The sequence below is a fragment of the Terrapene carolina genome, unplaced genomic scaffold, assembly GCF_002925995.2.
Source record: "Terrapene carolina triunguis isolate 2854851 unplaced genomic scaffold, T_m_triunguis-2.0 Scaffold22, whole genome shotgun sequence".
In the NCBI taxonomy this organism is placed as follows: domain Eukaryota; kingdom Metazoa; phylum Chordata; order Testudines; family Emydidae; genus Terrapene; species Terrapene triunguis.
Window position 1 is genome coordinate 10075655 of NW_020664373.1, and position 27162 is coordinate 10102816.

At 40.0% G+C, this 27162-nt stretch overlaps 1 protein-coding gene across 1 annotated transcript; it reads left to right on the forward strand.

The window, feature by feature from the left end:
* On the forward strand, positions 1-27162 carry LOC112103833 (U2 small nuclear ribonucleoprotein auxiliary factor 35 kDa subunit-related protein 2). The gene is made up of 12 exons (XM_024195790.2): positions 1-66; positions 1832-1911; positions 2415-2490; positions 3214-3322; positions 6212-6298; positions 9576-9614; positions 11414-11529; positions 12944-13157; positions 17382-17437; positions 17719-17828; positions 18771-19242; positions 26765-27162. Exons 1-12 carry the CDS (start codon positions 20-22, stop codon positions 26766-26768), a joined length of 1410 nt encoding a protein of 469 aa, XP_024051558.1. The 5' UTR covers positions 1-19; the 3' UTR covers positions 26769-27162.

Consider the following 27162-nt stretch of genomic DNA (forward strand, 5'->3'; position numbering starts at 1 on the left):
GTCCCGTTCCCTACACAACATGGCGGCCCCCATGTTGCTGCCCGCGGCGGCTCCGGAAAAGCTGGGGTGAGTCTGGGGGCGTTGCCGTGACGCCCCCTCGCCCTGCCTGACGCTGGCGCCACAGGGGGGCCGCTCCCCGGTGCCGGGCCCGCCTGGGCCGCTGTGCCGGCGGGAGATCCCACCCCCCGTGCTGCCATTAGCAACCGTGAGCCTGGGTAGTCCCGTCCCCCCCCGCCAGGGTCGGCAGCGACATAAACACGATCCCTGCCTCGCGCTGCGCCTGTCTCGTCTGTGTGTGTCGTGCAGTTAATCAGCGCCCCTCTCTCCCCCGTAGATGTGTTATGGAGGATGAAGCAGCAACGTTTTTGGATCCTGCCTGAATATTTGGGGCAAGAAAGAGAGAAGTCAGAGATGATTCTTTTCTCTCTCTCTCCCTCTCTCCAAAAGGCCCCATTACAGGCCTGAATGAGAGGAAGGCTGGAGATGGTGGTAACAGTGGCAGGAAATTGGAGAAGGGGAAAGGCTTTCAGAAGGAAATTATCATGAGTTCAGTTTTGGCTGCAGTAAATTTATCTTGATGGAGAGCCACATTGACAAGAGCTGTCAGATGCAGGCTGAGATGTACTATTGGCTAAAAATTAGAATTGGAAAGGTCGATCTGAGAATTATCTGTAGTATTTATACATCGAGACAATATTTAGAGGCGGAAGAGGGCAAGTACAGAGTTTTAAGGGCCCCACAGATAACAGAAGAGAGGAGGAAGAGGACCTACCAAAAGAGATGCCAGAGGAATAATTGGGGAGATGTGAAAATAATTGAAAGAAGGTGGAATCAAAAACTGTCAGTGCCAGACTCATCTCCCCCGTGTCATAAGCCAAAGAAGAATGTGATAAGGCGTGTGTGATCAGCATTATCATGTCAAAAGCAGCAGAGAGCTCGAGGATGAGGTTCTCATTTTTTTTAGCCCAACTATGATTATTATTAAGGCTGTGAGTTTGTCTCGGAGGTCACAGAAGTTACGGATTCTGTGACCTCTGTGACTTCTGCAGCGGCAGGCCGCTGCTGGGGCAATCTTAGGCCACTGCCCTCGCCGCACTACCACCAGCAGCAGAAGTTTGGGTTGGGAAATGGGATTTGGGGTGCAGGAGGGGGTGAGGGCTCTGGGTAGCGCTTACCTCGGGGGGGGGGTCCCTCAGAAGCGGTGACATCCCTCTGCTCCTAGGAGGAGGCACAGCCAGGGGATTCTGTGCACTGCCTCCATCTGCAGGCACCGCCCCCACAACTCCCATTGACTATGGTTCCCGGCCAATGGGAGCTGCGGAGCCGGTACTTGGGGAGGAGGCAGCATGCAGAACTGTGTGGCCACACTGCTGCCTAGCAGCTGAGGGATGTCGCCACTTCCGGTGCGGCGCAGAGCCCGGTAGGGAGCCTGCCAGCCCCGCCAACCCCCCTTTTCCCCCAGCACCAGCGCGGGTCCCGGCCGTCCCCCTCCCTAATATTTAGTCAGGGATATATAGTACAAGTCACAGGCTGTGAATTTTTGTTTATTGCCTGTGACCTGTCCATGACTTTACTAAAAATACCCATGACTAAAATGTAGCCTTAATTATTACTACTGTCCAGACAGAGTTCTAAAGACAAGTTTTGGTGCTTTTTTTAAACTGATGTCTGAAACTTTTATAGAAATACTGCTTCTGTGAATATTTGGTGTTATTTAGCATATTTGATTTTATGACTTTTGTGTTGATGGCAAACTTGAAATTTTTAACTATACAACAAAAATGTTCTGATGACCTTTCATAATACAAGTGATGTACTTTACCATCTTTAGCCATAAAAAATACAAAGCTATTCTGAAGAAAGAAAAACGAAAGAAAAAGAGACAAGCACTTGCCAGATTAAGAGATTCAGGTAATAGATAAGTCTTTTTTGTTGTTACTTTGTAAGGATGTACCAGTTATTTTTTCTTGTCATAAAGAAAAGGAAAGGAACATTAAAATGTGAGCCACATTATCTGAAGGACCAGAAGACACAATTTTAATGATGCTCCAGAAGACTGAGATTTATAAAATAGAAATTTCCTTTAGGCGATTCGAGCATGTAGTGCATTATTACTCACATACAGTGTCAGATGACTTAAAACAATATGTAGTAAATATTTTTGAAGGTTCTTAAAGGGTTTTTTAAATGAATATTAAGTTTAAGTCTACAAAAGTAAAGGAAAGCATGTACACTAACACAAGAATATCTCTGAAGAAATGGCATTTTTGAAGTTTAATAAAAAAAAAAAAAAAAAAGAGTGTAGCTCTAATTTGAACGTTTATATTATAGCATTTCTGTTATATATAGTGGTGAAGCCCAGGAGAAAAATTATATTTAGCTGCATGTACAGGGACATGTTACTTTTTCCTCAGAAATCACAGAAAAAAGTGAACCATTGCCTGAAGAGGAGGAACTAGAAGAAGAGGAAAAACAACTTGAGGCTGAAAGGTAAATAATCTAGAGTTTAAAATAATATCTGCAGTTGAAAAATTGTTGTTTAGTCTTTTATTTAATTTCATGTTGAAATCTCTGACAATTATATATTTTGTAAATCAAAATCTATTTTTATCCATATTATGTAGTGTACAGTCAAATTTCTCTGAAAAATTAACTTTGAATCCAACTGAGTTTCCTGTGCTCAGCAATTTCAGATAAACTGGATTTCCTTGTATCCATAACATATGCAACAATTTATCCAAAATCACTAAATTGGAAAATTTAAATCAGTGTATTTTGCCTAGTTTTAGCTCCTAGGATAAGCAACAAACATATGGCTGACTATTATAGCCCGCAAACATATGGCTGAACATATTATATTATGTTCTAGTCCTGCCCAGAATTAATGTTGATCTATTTGGAAGCATATCCCAAGAAACTCGTAATCTGGCAACAGAATAAAAACGGAAGTATAACTCTCTAAAATTCTGTTCAATTCCCCTACATTTTTCCAGAATCAAAACGGCACTTTGGTATCAAAAGAACGTGACTAAGCACCTTTTGGGGGAAATGTAATGTTAAGAAAAAAAATTGTAATCTTGCTGTGTTAAATAATTATAACTATGTTTAATAAGCCTGCAACCATGGCTCCTGAAATATAAACAAAAGTATGTCTACAAATCACTGATGAACACTGGACTTCTCTTGCTAATTAGCATCTGATTTTATTGGTAGGCAAAAACTACATGAGGAATGGTTGCTGAGAGAAGAAAAGGCTCAAGAGGACTTCAGGCTCAAGAAGGAAAAGGAAGAGGCCATGAGAAGACTTCAGGAGGAAGAGGAGGTGAAGTATAAATTGAGAACAGTGTTTCACTGTACTATACTGCTCATCATTTGGGGAAAATATTAATGTCTTTCTGTTGCATAGCAGCTACACAATGCTTAGAAGTCTAGTATGTTTATTTTTTTCAGTTTTGATCTTAAAAAACATACAAATCATTCCTCACCAAAGGATATCTATCCAATGCTCTGACCACCCTTGACATAAATCTAAAAACTCAGTTCTGGAAAGGTTACAACATATAGCATGGTTGATGGCAGGATGGATAAAATTCAATTATTATTTAAAAAAAAAATCAGATTTAAAAAATAAATAAATACAGGTTTATTGTTAAAAATTGTGCTGAATTAAAATTAAAATTTGAAATGAGAATATCAAATATGTTAAGGCCTATTTGTGACAGGTTGGACTCCCTGAGATGTCACCTGGTGTGCTGGGACATCACTGAGTCAGACTATTCTGCCAGCTTGGGCCCCTTTTTACCTGGTCTTGCTGGGCTAGGCTCCCCAGCCTTTTCCAGCCCAGCACATCTGCAGGGCCACACCCAGCTGCACAGAGAGACAGAGATCTGCTCTGGGAAGGCTCAGCTTAAGGGGCTTGCCACAGTACCCAGATGTTCACCCCTCCCCTCCCCCTTGAAGTACAAACCCAAAATTATATGAAATTCGCTTCTTCTCTCAATGTGGAGAAGGGTCTGCACAACTTCTCTCCCCCCCATTTAGAAATCACATAAACTGGATTATATTGTAAACCAGAAATAAATGTATTAACTATAACAGGTGTATTTTAAGTAGTTAAGGAGGTAGCAGATAAAACAAGGCAGATTACTAAGAAAATAAAACAGAGCACACAGACTAAGCTTAATACACTAAAGAAACTGGTTACATGTAAGTTCTCACCCAAATATGGTTCTAATAATCTTCTTCACAGGTCAGACGCCCTTCCAGCCTGGGTCCAGTTCTTTCCCTCATTTCAGTCTTAGTTGTTTCCAGTAGTCATCTTGGGTTGGGAGCAGGGGAGAACTGATGACCTGGCTTACCTCACTCCCCACCCTTAAATAGGATTTCATAAGGCAGGAGTCCTTTGTTTCCTAGTTTGACCCCTGTCTCCAGCTTCTCCTGAAAAAGTACAGAATTCAAGATGGATTCCAGTATCAGGTGACATGGTCACACGCCTCTGTAGGGCCCCTGTAGCCATTCTTCACAGGCTGACCCACATGTTCACAGGAAGACTAAGCTCTTTTACAGTCCATTGTCTCTTGCTGATGGGCCATCAGCCCTGTCTGGCTTTTTCATTGTTGTACCTGAAGTGTTAGCTGGGGCATCATCCAAAGTAGCATAGTTGAAATACAGATACATAGTCAATATTCCTAACTTCAGATACAGAACTGATACAGGCATACAGATTGGATAATCACATTCAGTAAATGATAACCTTTCCAATAATATCTCACATGAGCCATCGTGCATAAAGTATATTTCAGTTATGTCACATTCATATCATAAGCATATTTTCATAAAGGATATGGAATGACCCGTCACACTAGTTTTATTGTAATCTATTAAAATTTAAATTAAATAAAAATATTTAAGCAATACATGCTTGCTGCCAAGTTTTGAAGAAAGTCAACCAGTGGAAGTCACTGGCTGAGCACCTGGAATCAGAGTTTGCTGAAGTACTGAGCCAGCTTTTGATAGCAGTAGCTCTTCTGCAGATGCATAGACAATATTGTCTTCATCTCAGTTTATTCAGCAAATTCAGTTACATTATTGTAGTTCATTCAGAGTTAAGAAACCAATGGGGAGTTGAAAAAGCATGAAAGCTTATTTTCTTCTATCAGTCTCGGTGTGAAAGGATAAGATCGACTACTTCTAAAATCTTGAAGGACTTGGTGATCAGTTCAATTCACTCTTTTCCTCCTTTGGTATAACCCCTTCTTGTCGACTGTTGAGAATAGGCCAATTCCACCTTAATTGAATTGGCCTCCTTAGCACTGACCCCCCCACTTGGTAAGGCAACTCCCATGTTTTCATGTACTGTAATATTTATACTGCTCACTGTATTTTTCACTCCATGAATCTGATGAAGTGGGTTTTAGCCCACAAAAGCTTATGCCCAAATAAATTTGTTAGTCTCTAAGGTGCCACAAGGACTCCTCGTTGTTTTTGCTGATACAGACTAACACGGCTACCACTCTGAAATCTTTACAGATTGTTTCCTTTGTTTAATAAATCAATTTAAATGCAAAATATGTTTTAATTAACCTTTTCCTTATGTATCCAGTACATTGTAGGTAGTTTTATTTAATAACAAAAATTTTAAAATGCTGTCTTTGTGCATATTTAATTGAATTTAAATATCCATCCAAATAAAGCCTGACACAGATTGCAGGTACAAAATTATCTAGTAAATAAGAAATGCATCACTTACCATTTTTTACCATATAAAAAATGTAAACATTAAGAATCTGAATAAATGTAAGTTAAGCTGTATAATTGCTTAAATGTATATAGATATATATCGTGTATCCTGGTTTGCAAAAAGTACCAAATTTTGTGGAAAGGCTACATTTAGTTGCAAACCAACAAATTATAATGGTTACCAAATAATGAGAATCAACACTTCTTTAGGAAAATAATTAAGATGTATAAATGCAAAACAGGATTAAAATTAAAGATTTAAATCAGGGTTTATTGCTTGGTGATTTAAAACATAATTAAAATTGACAATTTAAGTTGCTTTGATATAAATCAGTCCACCCTGGGTGATGGTTTTGGATTTACCTATAGTTTTCTCATTCACGTACGTATGTGTATGTATTGTATTTTTGAAAGAATATTCTTTTAATCACTTACCAAGAAAAATGAACAGTTTATCTTTCTTCTCATAAAGAGAAAGATAAAAGAAGAATGGGAAGAACAGCAAAGGAAGGAGAGAGAAGAGGAGGAGCAGAAGCAACAGGAGAAGAGAGAAAGAGAGGTGATGCCTGCACTAGGAGGATAAACACACTGCATATCCTCTTACAGTACCAGATGTAACAGTCTTGTCTTTATGCATCTGTTTATTGGAGTTAGAAAATGGGGAGTGGAAATAATTGACGGGTGTTTTTCTGAGACCTGGAAGTAGACCCTCTGTATTTTATTTTAATGAAGCCTTATATTGGGGATAAAAATTAAACAAAAATAGCCTTAGTCCTTCAGTTTGTGTAGCAACATATGGCTTCTTGTATTACACTTCCCCTGTAATTATTTGCATTGGGGAAATATGAAGGTATATTGCTGGCACCCGTTCTCTCAGGTGCACTTAACATGTGACACGTTAAAGATAACTCTCAACATAGTATTGTATGTTTTCCCTATCAGACATCTAAGCAATCTTAATGTAATCATTTTTAAAAAGTTCCTTACATTGATCTGGAATTATATTGCTGCTGTTCCTTAACAGTGTTCTTACTCAAAAGATGTTACAGGTCTTCTTTACCTGACTCATTCATCAGGATGTATCTTTTTCATAACTTGTTGGGTGGGGAAGAACACAATATTGAAAAGTGTTAACAGTTGTATAATTAATTTAACCAAAAAAAGTTATTTGGTAGAGTATCTGCTTAGAATTTAGAGAGATTGTAGCTGCCCCCTGGGATTTCCTCCTACAAAGATCCAAAGTGAGGTTGACCCACTGCTGTCATCGGGGAAGGATGATCACAACTTTCTGGAGTTCATCCATCTCATTTCAACTTCTCCAGAGCAGCAAGAGATGAAAACTGATCTGATCCTACTCAGTTTCATTCAGAGCTGCTTCACCAGAAACAAAGATGTGATTCAGCCCACCGCCATCTTCAAGTAGCTGCAGCAGGAGAGGAGAGAGAACAAGTAGTTTTCCCTCCTGCTTTTAATAATGGAAGATAGCACTGAGGCTACTGTACATAATACATTAACTCCTCGCTTAACGTTGTAGTTATGTTCCTGAAAAAGGCTACTTTAAGCTAATCCAATTTCCCCATAAGAATTATTGTACATGGGGGCGGGGGTGAGAGGAAGGGGAGAGGTTAGGTTCCAGGGAAATTTTTTTCGCCAGACAAAAGACATTATATAAATATACAGTATAAGTTTTAAATAATTTTAAACAAACAATTTAATACCGTACTCAACAATGATTGTGAAGCTTGGTTGAGGCAGGGGCCTAGCGGGTGTGGGGGCTTGCTCCGCCCACCTGGCGCTCCTGCTGGGGGTCGGGGCATGGGGGCTTGCCCACTCCCTGGGTGGAGCGGGGCAAGCCTCCGTGCCTTGACCCTGCTCCCCAGCAAGAGTGCTGGGCAGGCAGACTGGGGCAAGCCCCCACGCCCCAAACCCGTTCCCCGCAGGAGCGCCGGGCGGGTAGGCGGAGCGGAGTGAGCCAAACAACCTTATAACGGAACATTGCGCAAATTTAAATGAGTATGTTCTCTAATAGATCAGCAACCTAATAACAAAACGTTAACCGGGATGACTTTAAGTGAGGAGTTACTGTACTTCTCCAGTAGAAGCAAAAGAGTAACACTGACAGGAATTGTCAGTCTCTCTTTGGAACTACTGAGGAAGTGATATGGGTGGCGGCAGCTACCAAGACACAGATATGATCATCTAGATCAGGGATTCTCAAACTGGGGGTTAGGATCCCTCATGGGGTCGTGAAGTTATTACATGGGGGGTCGCGAGCTATCAGCCCCCACCCCAGACCCCGTTTTGCATCCACCATTTATAATGGTGTTAAATATATTTAAAAGTGTTTTTAATTTATAAGGGGGGGGTCACACTCGGAGGCTTGCTATGTGAAAGGGGTCACCAGTACAAAAGTTTGAGAATCACTGATCTAGAGAAAGTGAAATGGGGGTTAGTGGTAGAAGTGGACAGTAGACTAGGAGGATAGAAGACTGATCCAAATGGAATGAAAGGGTGGAGACTGTAAAAGAAGGAAATGATGGTTGGGCTTGGTTCAGCAGTCAGTACTTGCCCAGCGGGGGCAGAATGATGTCCCTCATTCCCTGGGTAAACAGGTGCTGGGAATATTGTGCTGTCTGGCTGCAAAAGCAGTTCTATCCACCACTCCCCCTCTCCCTCCACTTAACAGAAAGTAGCTATGATGCATGTCTTCTGTGTATGATTCTAGATGTCCAAACCAAGATGAAGGTATAAGGAGAACCTCAAACATGGTGGGATAGACTGAAATGGAGAGAAGAGAAAACAATAGAAAGATTAAAATGAGAACTAAAGGGGAAGAGAGTGGTAGAAATAAGGTGTTAGTTGTGAATTCCTGGGATCCAGTAGACAGTGTAGAAGAGCACTACCGAGCTGACAGAATAAATGTCATGCTTAACTAAATGGAGTGCATATTTGTTGCTTCTGGCCAGCGGAAATTTGTGAATTGTTAGCTAAAACTGGTTCCAGAATTCTTCGTGGTCACCTGATGGTGGTCCACAGACAATTACGTGGTCAAATGGTGCTGACACTGCACCTTATTTCAGCTGCTAAATTGCATTAAGATCAATATAAATATATTACATTCCTAAAATTGCTCTTCGATGTAAACGATTGCTGTAATTGCCCAGGAACTATATCTAATCAACACTTGGAAGGGAAGTGGTCCACATGATTGTGACTGGGAAGGGAGTTGGGTCCATGAGCCATTCGTTATTAATACGTGGTTCAGTCCATAAAAAAGCTTGAGAACACCAGAGCTAAAATAAAATCCAAAACTTTTGCTATATATGTTACTGAGTGGGCAGTGTGTATGCAAAGAGACCTATGACTAGGAAAATCCAAAGCTAACTTATTAATATTAAAAATGCATTTTAAACTTAAGTGGTCACTTCTCTTGGCTTGTCCTGAATTCCATTTTATATTTATGCCCACTTATCAAGCAGAGTGTTAGTGCCACAGATATGTTTAGGTGTGCAAAGTAACATATAGTTCAGTGACAGCAAAAGTAGAGAAAGAAAACTACTAGTTTCAAAAGTAACTTTGTGAAGTGCTCTAGCATTTAGATATTAGAAAACACTCATCTACATTGAAGTCTTCTCAGATGTATCCTTTAACAACATTATAGGGGTCTGACTTATTGCAAAGCAAAAAATCATTTTTCAATGTTTTTAAAACAAACCACCACACTTCTTTAGCGTGTATAGTCATTAAATATTACAAATTAGGTTCTTAACTAAAGAAACCAGATGAGTTACCTCCCTTCAGGGTTTTCACTAGTCCTGTGTTTGCACCATTTATAGGAAGCTGTGCAGAAGATGCTGGATCAAGCTGAAAGTCAGGTATGTTCAGTCTCTTTTCAATAAAGAACTGAAAGATGACTATTGTCTACCATCTGACTCTTGTCTTCTGGAATGATATTCATCTCTTTTGAAGAGAAGCTAATGGCCTTGTATAATTTAATATGTAATGGTTTCCATTAGCCATAAACAATGTATTTACTAGCTGGAACATATAATTAAGCACATTTGTGGCTACTTGGTAGCAGTGCAGCTATGCAGGAGAGCCAGGTCTAGAATGATTTTGGGATTCTGCTTTCTGGGCCACTGAAGACTTGATATGATGGCATGTTTTCTTTGAATAAAAGCACTGCAGCAGGAGAGAGTACTGATTCTGAAATAAAGAGGGAACCACTTGGGTACCTGGAAGAGTGCAGATCTCAAATTGGTAAAAAGTATTAAGGAAATCTGCAGAATGTTCTTAAATTAGATCTCAGTGTCTGAATTCAGTCTCTCCATTTCTTTAAAAGAAAACAACTCATTTTATCTCACCCAGGCAGTAAAGGTTTGTAAAGGTTCTTGCACTGAATAGACTCTTGCACCTATCTGAAAAGTAAACTTAATTATAGTTAGCCATTTCAGAGTTGATTGCTCTTAGCCACGTTGGAATAGTGTTGGATTCTCAGTTATATTTAGACTGAGCAAAGGAACTAAACTTCTAATTGACAAAATCTGGATGGAATACTGCTTTGACTGTTTTTACTGTCTAAGGCTCTAAATGCACTTCTGAGAGAGAAACAAAGGGGAAATGTAGTATATTGGAGTTTGAAATTGAAAGATATAAGGTTTCAGTTGGTGAGTTCTACCACTGCGGAAGCCACAAATGGCATTCTGCTCCTGCCCCCCCCCCAAATGGTGCTATCACCAGTAGAAGTGCCAACTGTACATAATCATAGCTTTCAGTTTATTTGATGTGAGAAGCGCTACTTCAACACTTTTCCAAACTGCTTTGCTTATTAAAATGGGTAAAATTCACCTTTTTAAGGGTGCTTCCAACTTTGCTTCTAGTCAACAAACATTTGCAATTTGGTAATCTCATACTGCATTTTAGAAGTCCCAGGCCAGTGGCTTGAGTACAAAACTAGAAATGGGGAATTCCTGAGTTTTAATCATAGCTCTGGTAGATTTTTTTGTTTTGTTTTTTGTGTGGCCCTGAGCCAAGTTACTTTAAGTTTAGTACTTCATTTTTCCTAACTGCATTAAAAATTGATACTTGTTTACCTACTTCACTGGGCTGTTGTAAGGATAAATTAATGGACCCAACCCTCAGTTCCTGCCAGAAAGCATTCAGCCCAATTCAGGAAAGGGGGTGCAAAGGTGTCTTTAGCCACTGTTACACTCTCCCGGTCCTGGGGTTGCTTTGCTCTCAGGTGGGTCTCTTCCCTGAGGATCCCCCTATGCTAGGATGGTGGGCTACCCTAATGCAAGAAAGAATATTTGTAATTCTCTTTGAGGGCGTAAGTCCAGTGTAAGGACTGAATACTGTCATTGTTTGTAAAAACTTAATGTATCCTGGACTCTGGCAAATGGAAAATTTCCATTTGTGATCTTAAGTTCATTTTGTGTAGAGTTTCCAAGGAAGAGCTGTCCATCTTTGGATAGATTAGAGGCACTTGGATGACCATACAGAGCTGTATTTAAAATACTTGGTTCAAAGTCACCTGGGTGTCAAAGGAGATAACATTGAATTACATAAGTATTGAATTTGACTCCTTGCTGTCACATTTATTTATTTATTTATTTATTTTTATTTTATTGTGTTCTGCTTGTTAAGGTAATATGTTAATGGTGTTTTTAAACAGCTGGAAAATGGCGCTACCTGGCATAACCCAGAACCCCCAGAGAACATAGGAACGGAGAAAGATCGAGCTAATTGCCCATTTTATATCAAAACAGGATCCTGCAGATTTGGAGACAGGTAACTGGTCAAATGTTGGGAATATAACATGGTTTAAAGGGGTTAGCTCCTTTGGGATTTCTTACAGGTTTGTGATCAGATTATCTTCTCACTATTGCTTGGTGGGTTTCCTGTAGACTTATTGGATAGGATTCTGTTCTCAGTTATACAGCTGTGAATTGAGAGTAAAAGCAGTGCACAGTCAGAATTGGGTTATCTTTTTTTTATTAGAACATTAAACTGCTAATAGTGTGGTCCCAGTTTTGATCTGACTGACTGATTCAGCAGAAGCGTTTGCAGTGGTAGATCATTATGCCATCAGAGTATATCAGTTTCCTATTTTTATTGGTGCAGCTCCAAAAGAATATATCCAGTCAGATGTCTTAATTAATTTGCATACACTGCACCTAAAACAGCTACAAAAGCAAGGTAGTGTACATCTGCATGACTGGATGTGTCATGTGACTTTCCAGTATCTCATTTTTACAGTACACATGATCATTGCACATGGTCCATCTAATTTAGTATCCTTTCTCAAAAAGTGCTCTAATTTCTTACTGATTGCCTCTGAAAACTTAATAAGCCCTAATGTGTTCCCATGACTTGAATCACATGTGTTGCCTTTCTTTGGCATTCTTCTGTTATGAAATATATAAAATGAATGGTACAGAAGGTCAGTAGGGTGCTCTTACCATCTTGCAATACCAGAAGGGGCCGTACCATCAAATTGAAAGGAAACAAAATTAAACCTGAAATTAAGCATTTCTGTATAATTCATAAATAAGCAGTGGAAGTCTACATGTTGAAGTTGAGCTTAGTAGATTTCAAAGTTAGACTCGTGTCAAAAATGAAAACATATTTATAGTAGATAGGATCTGAGTATATGTCAATCAGTAATTGCTTGGAGATAGGAAGAAACTCTCTTCCTATGGACAGCCTATTCCATAGTTGTCTGTTACAGGGCTTGTACCTTTCTCTATAGTATTTGCTCTTTACTGCTGTCAGACTTGATACTGAGGTAGATTGACCATTGGTCTGATTCAGTATAACAGAATTCCATTTAACTGATCTAATTGGGACCGGGGCCAGATCGGATAATCAGAAAGTGGGATAATCTGGAGAATGAGAGAGTGCAATGCTGCAGCACTAGCTAGCAACACTTCTGGCCCTGGAGTCTTGGTTGTTTGGTTAATGCGACGAGCGGGAAAATGGAGGGTTGGATAAACGGGGTTCTACGTTACTATATCATGAACAAACCTACTAGCTTTATAGTAACATGGTTTCTGTATTTTCCAATTTTAGTTTCCTATCATATAAGGTTTGTTTGTATAGCGTTTTAATAAATGTGGTAGTTTGACTGCACAATGTTTGCAGCTTTAGCAGTGTAGCCTTTGCTGAAAGTGGAGTGTTTTTTTCTTTACCATAAATTATATAGGTGTTCCCGCAAACATAACTACCCAACATCTAGTCAGACGCTTCTGATCAGAGGTATGTTTGTTACGTTTGGGATGGAGCAGTGTAGAAGAGATGACTATGATACAGATGCGAGTCTTGAATACAGTGAGGAGGAAACGTACCAGCAGTTCTTAGACTTCTATGAAGATGTACTGCCTGAGTTCAAGAATGTGGGAAAGGTTATTCAATTCAAGGTATGCATATGAGCCCAATGATAATCATCACCTCTCATTGTTCCTTTGCCAGTTTTGACTAGTGTAAATCTCAATTGTGGAATATGCCATAGCTAAGTTTAATGTACAGTTTCTCAATTCAAACTGCATATTCCTGATGGTACCTGTAAACTAATCTCTGTGTCATCACAGAGGATTGTATTTCTTCAAGTTACAGGTGAAATCCCTCCCAAAACTTATTTTGGGACAAACTCACAACATAGCTATAAAATTACCTTTTGAAACAATCTGCTTATTTCTCAGCCCCCATCTTACTAAGCTTTCGAGCAGTCCAGCAGATTCTCAGATCATTTTCAGGGCTGAAAAATTTTACCAACCACCTACTAGCCCAAGGACTAAGCCTTTTAGCCAAAGTAAAGGTAGCTGTGCTGCCATGGCAGTGCGTCCCTCACCTTCCCCCTTTCCCCTTACAAGCTATGCCCATGGCAATTTAATGGAGTAAAATGGTTATATGCTTGATTTATTTAGAACACAGTCAACTTTCTGTTTAATTCACTTTTAAAAAATGTAACTTGCTACTAGGGCTTGGTGAAGAGCAGAAAAATATTTGTTTGACAAATTGAACTAGTATGAAAGTAAAATGTTTGAATAGTACCTGACCAGTTAGAAATGGTAGAATTTATTGCAGAAACTGCAGCTTTGACCAAACACCAGCTTTTTATAGTTGCTGCAAGTTTGAGTGGTGGTAGACCACCTGCACCAGGTTGCAGTGCCACTCAATCAAATTTGGCCCGGCTGCCCCTTTGTCATGAGCAGGTGGGGGCGGAGGCCAATGAGGAGAAGGATGGGGCCATGGATCCATGTGGGTTGAGGCCAGGCTTCCCAGGAGGCTTGTCCTGCTCACCGCCCAAGCTCTGTGGTGAGTGCTGCTGCCTGCATTTGGCCCTGCTGGTGCTGGCCTTGCACGTTGTCTTGATGCAGTTTTGCCTCCACCAAGTGATGTGAGCTGGGTCTGCCAAGAAGGAGCTTCTGTGTGATCTTGAGGACTTCGCTTTCTGTGGCTGCCCAGCTGCATCAGAGGATGGGCTTGGGGAGGCCTAAGTGAATGGGGCCGGGCTGAGACTTGTGCCTCCCACAGGCACAGGGCTTGGGACAGCGGAGCCCCAGCAGTTGTAGCCCCCCACAGGCCTTCAGAGGTCTCTGTGCCTGAGGCCAACTCTAGAGCACAGGGCCCTCCACACCAAAACTGCAACTTTAATCAACTCTGGCTACAACCTTTGAACCAAAAAAAACACAGTTTTCTTTTCTGACAGCCTTAATTCTGATCTATTCCAAGAAAGAGAAATATCTTCTCGTGACCAGTCCTGATTGTTTTCCATTTTTATCCCTCCACCCTCTTTCCTTTGTTGGACTCTCTACCTTTCCCTCCCCAAAAATATTTTTTCTCCTGTTGTACAATACACCTGTCCATTGTTGGGAATTGTATTACAAAACAAAATTCCCACCTGAACGCTGTGAATTGCATTGTTGATAATGAGGCTTGGGGGATCAGAAAGCAAGGCAATACACTGACTTTTTATGGGATTTCATTACACAGTAGTATATACAGGAGTTGAGTTAGCTGATGATCTGGCCAAAGTTGGAAGATCCGAAACTCACGTTGGAATGACAATGGTTGAGGATATTGATGCCTTATCAAGGAAAATATTAGCTGAAATAAATGGTTGAAAGACAAGATCTTCTGATACCAAAGGATTTCAGAAAATAACATCCACTATTGTGAGAGTAAGGACACTGTAGGAATGAACATCAGCAGACACAGGACTAAGATATATGCACTCTGCAAGATGTTTCAGGAGCAGGCTTTCACAACCACCTATGCCTTTGAATGTAGTATTGTATGGATTTGACACCTTGCATCAAGCCCTTACAAAGAACCTTGTAGGAATTCAGTGTTTCTCAAACTGGGGTTGCCGCTTGTGTAGGGAAAGCCCCTGGCGGGCCGGGCCTGGCCGGTTTGTTTACCTGCCCCGTCCGCAGGTCCAGCCGATCACGGCACCCACTGGCTACGGTTCGCTGCCCCAGGCCAATGGGAGCTGCTGGAAGCGGCGCGGGCCGAGGGACTAACTGGCCACCGCTTCCAGCAGCCCCCGTTGCCCTGCAGCAGCGAACCGTGGCCAGTGGGAGCCGCGATCAGCCGGACCTGCGGACGGGGCAGGTAAACAAACCGGCCTGGCCCGCCAGGGGCTTTACCTACACAAGCGACGACCCTAGTTTAAGAAACACTGACCTAATTCATTCGCAGATTCCATGCCTGACATAATTATTGTGGGACAAGACAACAACAAATTCCCACCAGTCCAGGTATAGACAGTGTTCCCAAGGCCAGTCCCAGTTGTACTGCCATGGCAATTAAACCTGCTTTTCATCAGGTTTAACATGGTGATAAACACTTGAAGCTGAAGAGCCTTGTCAACACTAAAGCTACAATTGGTTAACTTGCACTGGTCGGTATTTTTATAAAATTCCCTAGTGTGCACACGGCTTATTTCTTGCATGTCAATGGTGTGATCTGTGGTACACTATTGGTAAAAGCTTGTCTGTATTATGCTGCTCTGGGGCCATTCTATATCTAATGCGGGGTCGGCAACCTTTCAGAAGTGGTGTGCCAAGTCTTCATTTAGTCACTCTAATTTAAGGTTTCGCGTGCCAGTAATACATCTTAACATTTTTAGAAGGTCTCTTTCTATATGTCTATAATATATAACTAAACTATTGTTGTATGTAAAGCAAATAAGGGTTTTCAAATGTTTAAGAAGCTTCATTTAAAATTAAATTAAAATGCAGAGTCCCCCGAACCAGTGGCCAGGACCCAGGCAGTGTGAGTGCCACTGAAAATCCGCTCGCGTGCCGCCTTCGGCATGTGTGCCATAGGTTGCCTACCCCGGATCTAATGGCTTTGAGTTATTTTACAGTGTCTGAGCCAGAAATGTTGACTGTATCACTACTTACTAATAAGCTAATACCACATTCTCTTTATTCAAGTATTTCACCTATATTTGTCTGAAAATTCCTATTCTAAGCATTTTCAACCTGGGTAACTTAGTCTGATCAGTAAGTTAAATCTGAAATAATGTGCCTTTATGTAAAATTTCACAAAGATTAGAGAAATCTGTTTGTGCAACAAAACCATGCCAGCAAAAGAGCTTTTAAATCACTTTCAATGGAATGAAACCAACTTTTTGATACAGTACAGGAAAGAAAACAACAGTAGGGGCTAAATATTTAAGAGCTATTTGCATAATAGCCTTCTTTCTCCTGTCCTTCTCTTTATTCCTAGTCAGATTGAGATGGTTTTATGTGAATTTAGGAATTAGTGCTTAGTGCCCACTTCAGAGCTGGAATATCTCATATTTAAAAGGGTGGCGACCCCAACATTTTTTTACACTTCTGGTGATTTCATTCTTGCTGTTGCTCCCACAACCTCCCAAAATATCAAACTTTTCCAGTGTCAGCATTGCTTGTCTGATGAAATACGTGTTGTGGCTATTTTTTCATATCTGATTTTTCACTTCTGTTGTTTTTCTCCGTCTCCTTGTTCATTCTCCTCCGTGTCTTGTCAGTTTTTCCTCTCCTATAAGTGCTATTTGTGTCTAATGATGCGCATTAGCAGCTCCAGCACTTCTAGCATTTATTACTACTATCTTTAGCTATTAAAAGTCCAGCTGGTGTGGACTGCCTTTGTAATGTTGGTGATGCCTTCGTACAGTCCAGCTGGCCAGAACACCATGTAATCAGGAGGATTAATCATGTGGTGACACATCAGTGTTGCCTACCCAGGGTGCCCTTCTAGAGAATAAAACAGAACCTGATTAACAGAGCATGAGGTGTAGTATGAGGAGATGCGTGTGTGTGTCTATGTGTTCAACTAAAAGCTGTCAGCTACAGGGGAAAAGAAAACTCCTATGTTTAACATCAAAGCAAACCATTTTAAATGTTGTTCAAACATACCACAAATACTTTTTTTTTTTTAAAACAAATTTCTATTTAATTAAAATTAAGTGTTCAGTTTTATTAAACCTGTATGTGAAAACCAGGCCAGAAGACTTGATAAATAAAATACTTTTACATTCTTGTCACCGTAGATATGAGCTAAATTGGGGTGAGTATAGTTCAGTCATGAATGAGCTATGCGGATCTCTCAGTTTTTCAGAAGCCTTAATCTAACATTTCATCTCCTCTTAGGTCAGCTGCAACTTTGAGCCTCACCTGCGGGGAAATGTATATGTTCAGTACCAGTCGTAAGTGCCTTGCAGTTAACTCTTTATGACGCTTGAAAGTTAAATACTCCTACATCATAAGCAGTACCCAAGTAATAAAATTTTACTTTTTCCTGTTGGGTTCTAAAAGGTTTAATTCCATATTTCCATTTTACTTAAATTTGAATGTCACTTAAACCCTATTTTATCTAAGTGATTCATCCCCACACTGCAGTAAGAGTCCAAATTTGGTAGAGAACAGAATTTAAAGGATTGTATGATATCCCACTAATGCTACATGCTGCCTTATCTTTAAATTAAAGGGAGCGAGACTGTCAAGAAGCCCTTACTCTATTCAATGGACGATGGTATGCAGGACGACAGCTTCAGTGTGAATTTTGCCCAGTGACAAGGTGGAAAACTGCTATATGTGGTATGTCAGGGATAAACCTTTATAAAAGGGAAAGTCTCTCATTACTGAAAGGCTTATTAGAGAACTGAAAGATTAAGAAGTGATATCTTACAGGCTTTCAAATCAGAGAGATCCACATAAAATTACAGTACAGAAACCTTTTGTGGTGCAAGACGACAAACTGAAAACATGCATTAACTCAACTACACAAGCTTTGGGCAGGAAGTGTATATGGTGTCCAACTGACACTGCCGGGGGGATTTAGGAAACTGACTGTAGTTAGGATGCAGTAACACCCTCAACCTTTAGGAAGAGTGCTTTGGGATAACAGATGATTGTAAAATAGGCAGGATATCTGTTTTTATATCTCATTCAAAACCAGCAACCTAATTGATTCTGAAACGTTAAAACATAGCTTCTTCATTATGATCAGTGTTAACTATATTTAGCTGTTACCTCAGTCTTGCTACAATCCGAAATGTATTTATCTTGAACAGAAAATTCTTAACTCCAGGATAGCATTTAGGCTATAAGGGGCCAGTCCATGCAGATTAATGGCTGGTTTACTCATGCCTTACCTAAAATCCCTGAGATTTAACTAACACCTATCCTGCCCAATTTACATAACTAGGAAAGTTAAGTTATAAAATTACTAGCTCACTTTAGCATAAGACATACTAGAATGTTTGAAAGCTAAAACTAATATCAGGATGGATATGTCTCATGAGTAAGATTGAAGTATAATATTTGAAAAGAACTGAAGTGTGTTTTTCCTTTGTAGATGAGGCTGATAGGCGTGGTATGAATATCTATAGTGGAAAAAGCCAAAAGATTAAGTGCAACAAATCTTTTAAAATACATATTTAACTAAAATGGCCGACATTACATTAAAAAAAATAGAATTGTTGCCTTTATATAATATTACCAGTAACCTTTTTTTAAAAATAAAAATATCTGTTGCAGGTTTATTTGAAAGACAGAAATGCCCGAGAGGGAAACACTGCAACTTTCTTCACGTATTCAGAAATCCACACAACGAGTTTTGGGAGGCCAATAGAGACATACATATTTCTCCTGAACGGACCAATCAGTCAGCCAAAAACTCTGAAAGGAGAAACAGAACAGGCTATCACGAGGACTATTACAGCAAGTCAAGAAGACGGAGCAGCCCCAGCCCAGATCATTCTTACAAAAGAAATGGAGAATCAGAGAGGAAAAAAAGTAGCTACAAGAGCAAGAAAAGACGGCGGTCTAGCAGGTCAAGAAGTTGGGAGCGAAGGCGGTCACATAGTAGAGGGAAGAAGAGGAGAGGTCGTAGTCGCAGCAGAAGCCGTAGTTGTACACGTGGTCGTAGTAGAAGCTCCTCTCGGTCCAGGAGTCGGGGCAAAAAGAGGTCAAATAGCAGAGGAAGAAGTAATGAACCCCTCCCCAAAAAGTGAGAATTCTTTGAGGAGTTGCCACTTGAGCAACTGTAGTGTTACCAAAGATACCATGTGTGCAGTAGATGGCTATGTACCAAGATTAATGTTGTACTACATTAGGGTATATCTTGTATTAAAATGAGTATGATCCAAGCAGGAATTAAGAGTTTAAGAAAGATGGTACAGATTTAATTATTTAAATTTACCACAGGGTCATGAATTCAATATTTTGTGTAAATCCTTCCTGTTGGACTAGACAACTGAATGTATCCTACTATCAGCTGGAGATCAGGGATCAAATTCTCCCCACCGTGGAAGAAAGCTCCCTGTGTTGCTGCTTGCACACAGTGCTTGCGCAGCAGGAATATGGGGGTGAAATTAAGATTGTGAATGTCACTTTGCCTCACCTGCGAGTGACACTGAGCCAGTACTGCATGTATGAACAGCACGGAGGTGGTCCTGCTGAGGGAAGAAGGAGAGCTGCAAGCCAGGAGAACAAAAATACCAAGAGGGAGTGCACACATGGTTGGTTCAGTGGTAGCCTACTTGATATTCAATACTGTGCTCCTTGAGCTAGCTGTAGAGATTGTGAACTTGGTTCAGCCAGTTAGCTGGGGCATAAATCAAGGCAGTAATGTTGAGGCATGGTAATCTAAAGTGGGTTGTTATTATTTTAAGTGAAGTAAGGACTAAAGATTACTACAGGGATACTATAAACCAGGGGTCGGCAACCTTTCAGAAGTGGTGTGCCGAGTCTTCATTTAGTCACTCTAATTTAAGGTTTCGCGTGCAGGTAACACAGTTTAACGTTTTTAGAAGGTCTCTTTCTATAAGTCTATAATATATAACTAAACTATTGTTGTATGTAAAGTAAATAAGGTATTTAAAATGTTTAAGAAGCTTCATTTAAAATTAAATTAAAATGCAGAGCCCCCCGGACCGGTGGCCAGGACCCGGGCAGTGTGAGTGCCACTGAAAATCAGTTCGCATGCCGCCTTTGGCACGCGTGCCATAGATTGCCTACCCCTGCTATAAACCAAAACACAGGAGCTGTTAATTAAGGAACAGAGTGGCTGAAGAAATGAATAAAGTATGTATAGGAGAGTAATTAATACTTATAGTGCTGTCAGGACTTACATAAGAACGGCCATACTGGGTCAGACCAACGGTCCATCCAGCCCAATATCCTGTCTACTGACAGTGGCCAATGCCAGGTGCCCCAGAGTGAGTGAACCTAACAGGTAATCATCAAATGATCTCTCTCCTGCCATCCATCTCCACCCTCTGACAAACAGAGGCTATGGACACCATTCCTTACCCATCCTGGCTAATAGCCATTAATGGACTTAACCTCCATGAATTTATCTAGTTCTTTTTTAACCCCTGTTATAGTCCTAGCCTTCACAACCTCCTCAGGCAAAGAATTCCACAGGTTGACTGTGTGCTGTGTGAAGAACTTCCTTTTATTTGTTTTAACCCTGCCCATTAATTTCATTTGGTGGCCCCTAGTTCTTATATTATGGGAACAAGTAAATAACTTTTCCTTACTCACTTTCTCCACACCACTCATGATTTTATATACCTCTATCATATCCCCCCTTAGTCTCCTCTTTTCCAATCTGAAAAGTCCTAGCCTCTTTAATCTCTCCTCATATGGGACCCATTCCAAACCTCTAATCATTTTAGTTGCCCTTTTCCAAACTGAATAATGCCAGTATACCTTTTTTGAGATGAGGAAATCACATCTGTACACAGTAGTCAAGATGTGGGCGTACCATGGATTTATATAAGGGTAATAAGATATTTTCCATCTTATTCTCTATCCCTGTTTGAATAATTCCTAACATCCTGTTTGCTTTTTTGACTGCCGCTGCACACTGCGTGGACATCTTCAGAGAACTATCCACGATGACTCTAAGATCTATTTCCTGATTAGTTGTAGCTAAATTAGCCCCCATCATATTGTATATATAGTTGGGGTTATTTTTTCCAATGTGCATTACTTTACATTTATCCACATTAAATTTCATTTGCCATTTTGTTGCCCAATCACTTAGTTTTGTGAGATCTTTTTGAAGTTCTTCACAGTCTGCTTTGGTCTTAACTATCTTTAACAGTTTAGTATCATCTGCAAACTTTGCCACCTCACTGTTTACCCCTTTCTCCAGATCATTTATGAATAAGTTGAATAGGATTGGTCCTAGGACTGATCCTTGGGGAACACCACTAGTTACCCCTCTCCATTCTGAGAATTTACCATTTATTCCTACCCTTTGTTCCCTGTCTTTTAACCATTCTCAATCCATGAAAGGATCTTCCCTCTTATCCCATGACAACTTAATTTACGTAAGAGCCTTTTGGTGAGGGACCTTGTCAAAGGCTTTCTGGAAATCTAAGTACACTATGTCCACTGGATCCCCCTTGTCCACATGTTTGTTGACCCCTTCAAAGAACTCTAATAGATTAGTAAGACATGATTTCCCTTTACAGAAACCATGTTGACTTTTGCCCAACAAGTTATGTTCTTCTATGTGTCTGACAATTTTATTCTTTATTATTGTTTCAACTAATTTGCCTGGAACTGACGTTAGACTTACCGGTCTGTAATTGCCGGGATCACCTCTAGAGCCCTTTTTAAATATTGACATTACATTCAGAACTCTTGGGTGAATGCCATCTGGTCCCGGTGACTTGTTACTGTTAAGTTTTTCAATTAATTCCAAAACTTCCTCTAGTGACACTTCAATCTGTGACAATTCCTCAGATTTGTCACCTACAAAGGACGGCTCAGGTTTAGGAATCTCCCTAACATCCTCAACCGTGAAGACTGAAGCAAAGAATTCATTTAGTTTCTCCGCAATGACTTTATCGTCTTTAAGTGCTCCTTTTGTATCTTGATCGTCCAGGGGCCCCACTGGTTGATTAGCAGGCTTCCTGCTTCTGATGTACCTAAAAAAACATTTTATTACCTTTTGAGTTTTTGGCTAGCTGTTCTTCAAACTCCTTTTTGGCACTTATTACATTCTTACACTTAATTTGGCACTGTTTATGCTCCTTTCTATTTACCTCACTAGGATTTGACTTCCACTTTTTAAAAAATGCCTTTTTATCTCTCGCTGCTTCTTTTACGTGGTTGTTAAGCCACGGTGGCTCTTTTTTAGTTCTTTTACTATGTTTTTTCATTTGGGGTATACATTTAAGTTGGGTCTCTATTATGGTGTCTTTGAAAAGTGTCCATGCAGCTTTCAGGGGTTTCACTCTAGTCACTGTACCTTTTAATTTATGTTTAACCTCCTCATTTTTGTATAGTTCCCCTTTCTGAAATTAAATGCCACAGTGTTGGGCTGTTGAGGTGTTCTTCCCACCACAGGAATGTTAAATGTTGTTATATTATGGTCACTATTTCCAAGTGGTCCTATTATAGTTACCTCTTGGACCAGATCCTGCGCTCCACTCAGGACTAAATCAAGAATTGCCTCTCCCCTTGTGGGTCCCTCTACCAGCTGCTCCAAGAAGCAGTCATTTAAATTATTGAAAAACGCTGTCTCTGCATTTCGTCCTGAGGTGACATATACCTAGTCAATATGGGGATAATTGAAATCCCCCACTATTATCGAGTTGTTTATTTTGATAGCCTCTCTAATCTCCCTTAGCATTTCATCGACACTATCACTGTCCTGGTCAGATGGTCAATAGATCCCTACTGTTATATTCTTATTAGAGCATGGAGTTACTATCCATATAGATTCTATGGAACATGTGGATTCATTTAAGATTTTTACTTCATTTACTTCATTTTTACTACATTTTCTTTCACATAGTGCCACCCTCAATGCACAAGGAATGACTTCCTCATTCCAATTCCTTATACGCTTTCCTACGTGGAGCATGCGAAGCGGTAATAAAATAACTTCTAGAAATCAAGGTTAATTTTGATAGATGGGGTGCTATTAGTGTTTAAAATCTTCGTTTGCATTCCAAATGGATGTTTGAAACCAGTACAATCTTGGGGTATAAATTAGATACAATACTTAAGGAGAGATTTTCAAAGGGCAATTAGGCGCCTAACTCCCACTGATTTTTTCAAGACGAGCTGGGAGCCTATCTGGTTCTTGAAACTATCCCCCATAATGCAGATACTTACTTATAGCCACACTATTAAATAGAAAAGGAAATATTTATTCCAGCCTTGACTTGAGGGTGCAGCTTCTTCTAAAGCTTTGACCATGCATCAGTGGTTAATAGCAATAGTGCATTCAGCAGGTGCTAACTGTTGTATTTTTCCTCCACATTTAAGCTATTTGGGTATGCATTCAGCACCAAAAACTAGACTGCCACAAGTCTGCTGCTACAGCTTTGAGGTGTTAGCATTCATTTTCCAACTGCTTTCATACCTCATGTTTCAGTACTACTGTTTCCCATAACACCTAAGTGAGGTCTGAGTGATTCTGAAGCCTTCTCACAAACGGTCATGTGCATGGCTTTTTGTAATTACACTACAGGTTAGTGATTATTTTTATTTGAAATCGAAACCAAAGGTGGGTTTTTTTTTTAATGTAAGCTTAAATTTTGCAAGGGAAATAGCAAAAGGGCTCAACAAGGAACTAAATTCAGAGGATGGATTTTCTGTGATGTGTATATCTACTGCCATTACAGCTCATGAAGATTTTTTACAAAATGCAGTAGTACTGACACAGCTCCTATCATGTGGTATCCTAAAGGAGTATGACAGTAGCACTGAGGGGCCCCAGTGTGCTAGGTACTGTACAAATACAGAGACAGTCCTTGCTCCATGGAGCTTACAATCTAAGACAGACCCCCCCAGAATAAGGGCATTTCAAGCAGTCTATTATGAGTGTAGGCTATTGACAAGATCCCACCCCAAAGTGAGACGTAATCCTGGTGGAGTGTACTTTAAACAGGGCTCCTGTACTGCTGCTGCATTTCTTCAGAGCATGTCACTAATTTCATGGTTATACTTCAGAGCAAAGCTGAAAGTTACTGAGCCAGATGCAGGGTAGTGAAAAATCAGGCCCTTCATCTCTTCTGGCCCTCTTGGTTCTCCAGTTCATAGCAGTAGGAGGACAGGTTTAAAACATTTTTGGTAATCTTTCAGGTCTAACTTTTGCCTTTCATGCTTAAAGGCAAGAGTCATTTTCTCAGCACAGATGACCATCTTGTGCATTACCACAATTATTGCATTAAAGGCTACACAGTTGTTCAACAGTGAGAGACACCGGTCTCAGTTCTATGTCATTCACTGTACTCTGCCTCAAAAAATAAAAACTGCAGCTATACTGCATGTCAGCAGCTCTCAGAAGCAAAGCTCTCAGGACTATTTCTTGTTCAGCCAATCACTCAAACAAGTTTGTTTACATTTGCAGGAGATAATGCTGCCCACTTCTTGTTCATGTCATCTTAAAGTGAGAACAGGTGTTCGCATGGCATTCTTGTAGCCGGTGTTGCAAGATATTTACATGCCAGATGCGCTAAGATTCATATGTCCCTTCATGTTTCAACCACCATTCCTGACAAAATGTCTCTTAAGTCTTCTGAAAAGCATGCTCCACACCTCGTCCCAGATTTTGGAAGGCATTTCAGATTCTTAAACTTTGGGTCAAGTGCTGTAGCTATCTTTAGAAATCTCACATTGGTACCTTCTTTGTGTTTTGTCAAATCTGCTGTGAAAGTGTTCTTAAAATGAACATGTGCCGAGTCATCATCTGAGACTACTATAACATGAAATATATGGCAGAATGCAGGTAAAACAGAACTGGAGACATACAATTCTCCCCCAAGAAGTAAAGTCACAAATTTAATTAGCGCATTTTTTTTTAATGAATGCCATCAGCATGTTCTCTGGAATGGTGGCTGAAGCATAAAGGGGCATATGAATGTTTAGCATATCTGGCATGTAAATACCTTGTAATGCCAACTACAAGAGTCCCATGCGAATGCCTGTTCTCACTTTCTGGTGACATTGTAAATAAGAAGTGGGCAGCATTATCTCCAATAAGTGTAAACAAACTTGTCTGTCTTAGAGATTGGCTGAACAAGGAGGAGGCCTGAGTGGACTTGTAGGCTCTAAAGTTTTGCATTGTTTTGTTTTTTAATGCAGTTATGTAACAAACAAACAAAAAAACCCTACATTTGTAAGCTGCACTTTCACAATAAAGAGATTGCACTACAGTACTTGTATGAGATTAACTGAAAAATACTGTATCAGTTTTACAGTGCAAATATTTGTAATCAAAAATAATAAAGTGAACAGTGTACACTTTGTATTCTATGTTGTAATTGAAATCAATATGTTTGAAAATGTAGAAAACCATCCAAAATATTTAATAATTTCAATTGGTATTCTATTGTTTACCAGTGCAATTAAAACTGTGATTAATCAGGATTAATTTGAGTTAATTGCATGAGTTAACTGTGATTAATCAACAGCCCTAGAAATAAAGATGCAATTTTTAACAAGGAGGGTAATTAACCATTGCATAAGTTAGCAAGGCTGTGGTAGATCATCACTAGCATTTTTAATCAATACTCGATTCTTCTGACATATGCTCTAGTTCAAGCAGGAATTAATGCAGGAAAGTGGCATGTCTTGTGTTGTACAGGTCAGGCTAGATACTAATGGTCTCAAGGCCTTATCTATGAACCTCTTTAAAGAAAAAAGCCTTTGTGGGGTAGATTATTAGCAAGCTACAGCACTCCACTTTAGCATGCTGCAAAAATCAGCATCCCTTCTTATAAGCTATGGAGTCCATATGCCCCTCACCCTTGTTCCAGCTTCACAGGATATGAATGGAAGGGAAAGCAAGTAGAGAACACATTGGTAGAGGAGAGGGACAAGTGGCTAAAGCAACATTTTTGGGGGGAGAGGGTTGCTTTGAGGGAAGAAGAGAAGGAAGGTAGGGTGCAAGGGTGTATGTTCAAGTTCTCTTGTTAATCACAGATAAGTGGCAGCACTAGTTTACCATACCCTGGACAGAGAAATCTGACACAACTGTGTAAAGATTCTGGTTTATCATTTCACTGAAATATGAATACAAAACAGAACATCCTTCTGCTTTATAAGGCAAGTAAAGTCAAGCAGGCAGAACAAAACTTTTACCGTCCTGGTACCAAATGAGATCAAAAGATGGAGTCCAAACTGCCAGGAAAACTAGATTTCCATGGCAGCTGGCCCATAGAGGAAAATTTTGCAGCATGGCAGAATAAGCAGAACCCTGCTTATAAATTAGAGAAGTGATGTTAGCTTGAGGTTGATTTATACCCCTAAATGCTGTTTCGCAGTCTATCCTTCAACACTTGGAAAAATATTCTGCGAGGCGTTCAGCTTGAAAATTCTTTAAGAGTCCAATGCTCAGTATTCCAAGCACAGCACAGACTGTATGGCAATAGCTGGAGTAGAAAAGGACAATTAAGTAGAGAAACTTACTCTTGCACTTAAGCTTGCTTTCATCTTATCCTTGGCAGAAACCCTTTAAAGTGAGGGTACTAATGATTTTCCATACTTCTTTCTTCCTTCAGGTAAAGCCAAGTGGAATTCAGACAAGAATCTTAGTGCTCCCTTTTTGAAAAATGAGTGGCGGCTTCTCCCAGTTAAGAGAAACACTTTCACTGAAATTAGGACTGTGTATGCTGTACTGAACTGCCCTTTATTATAGTCAAGAAATTGAATGCTAAGTTTGTATTATCCAAAACACCTTCAGTTAGTGTGTTTTTGGCTTTAATTCTTAAATGAAATAGCACTATAGCCTAACCTGAATATTCATTTAGATGAAGTTTCTTTACAGTAAAGTGTTTAATGTGATTAAGCTTTCAATTACCTGCTAACTTATTGTTTTCTGTAAAGTTGTTAATAGCTGTAAATAAATGGAATCTTGAGTACACATTACACTTTATTAAAAAAGTTTGATGCAAATCAA

Bases quoted from the DNA above. Each gene is read 5' to 3' on its own strand.
- LOC112103833 (XM_024195790.2), top strand. From the start codon at position 20: ATGGCGGCCCCCATGTTGCTGCCCGCGGCGGCTCCGGAAAAGCTGGG. The intron at 67-1,831 runs GTGAGTCTGGGG...TACCATCTTTAG, and splicing joins GCGGCTCCGGAAAAGCTGGG to CCATAAAAAATACAAAGCTA. The intron at 17,438-17,718 runs GTAAGTGCCTTG...TTTAAATTAAAG, and splicing joins GTATATGTTCAGTACCAGTC to GGAGCGAGACTGTCAAGAAG.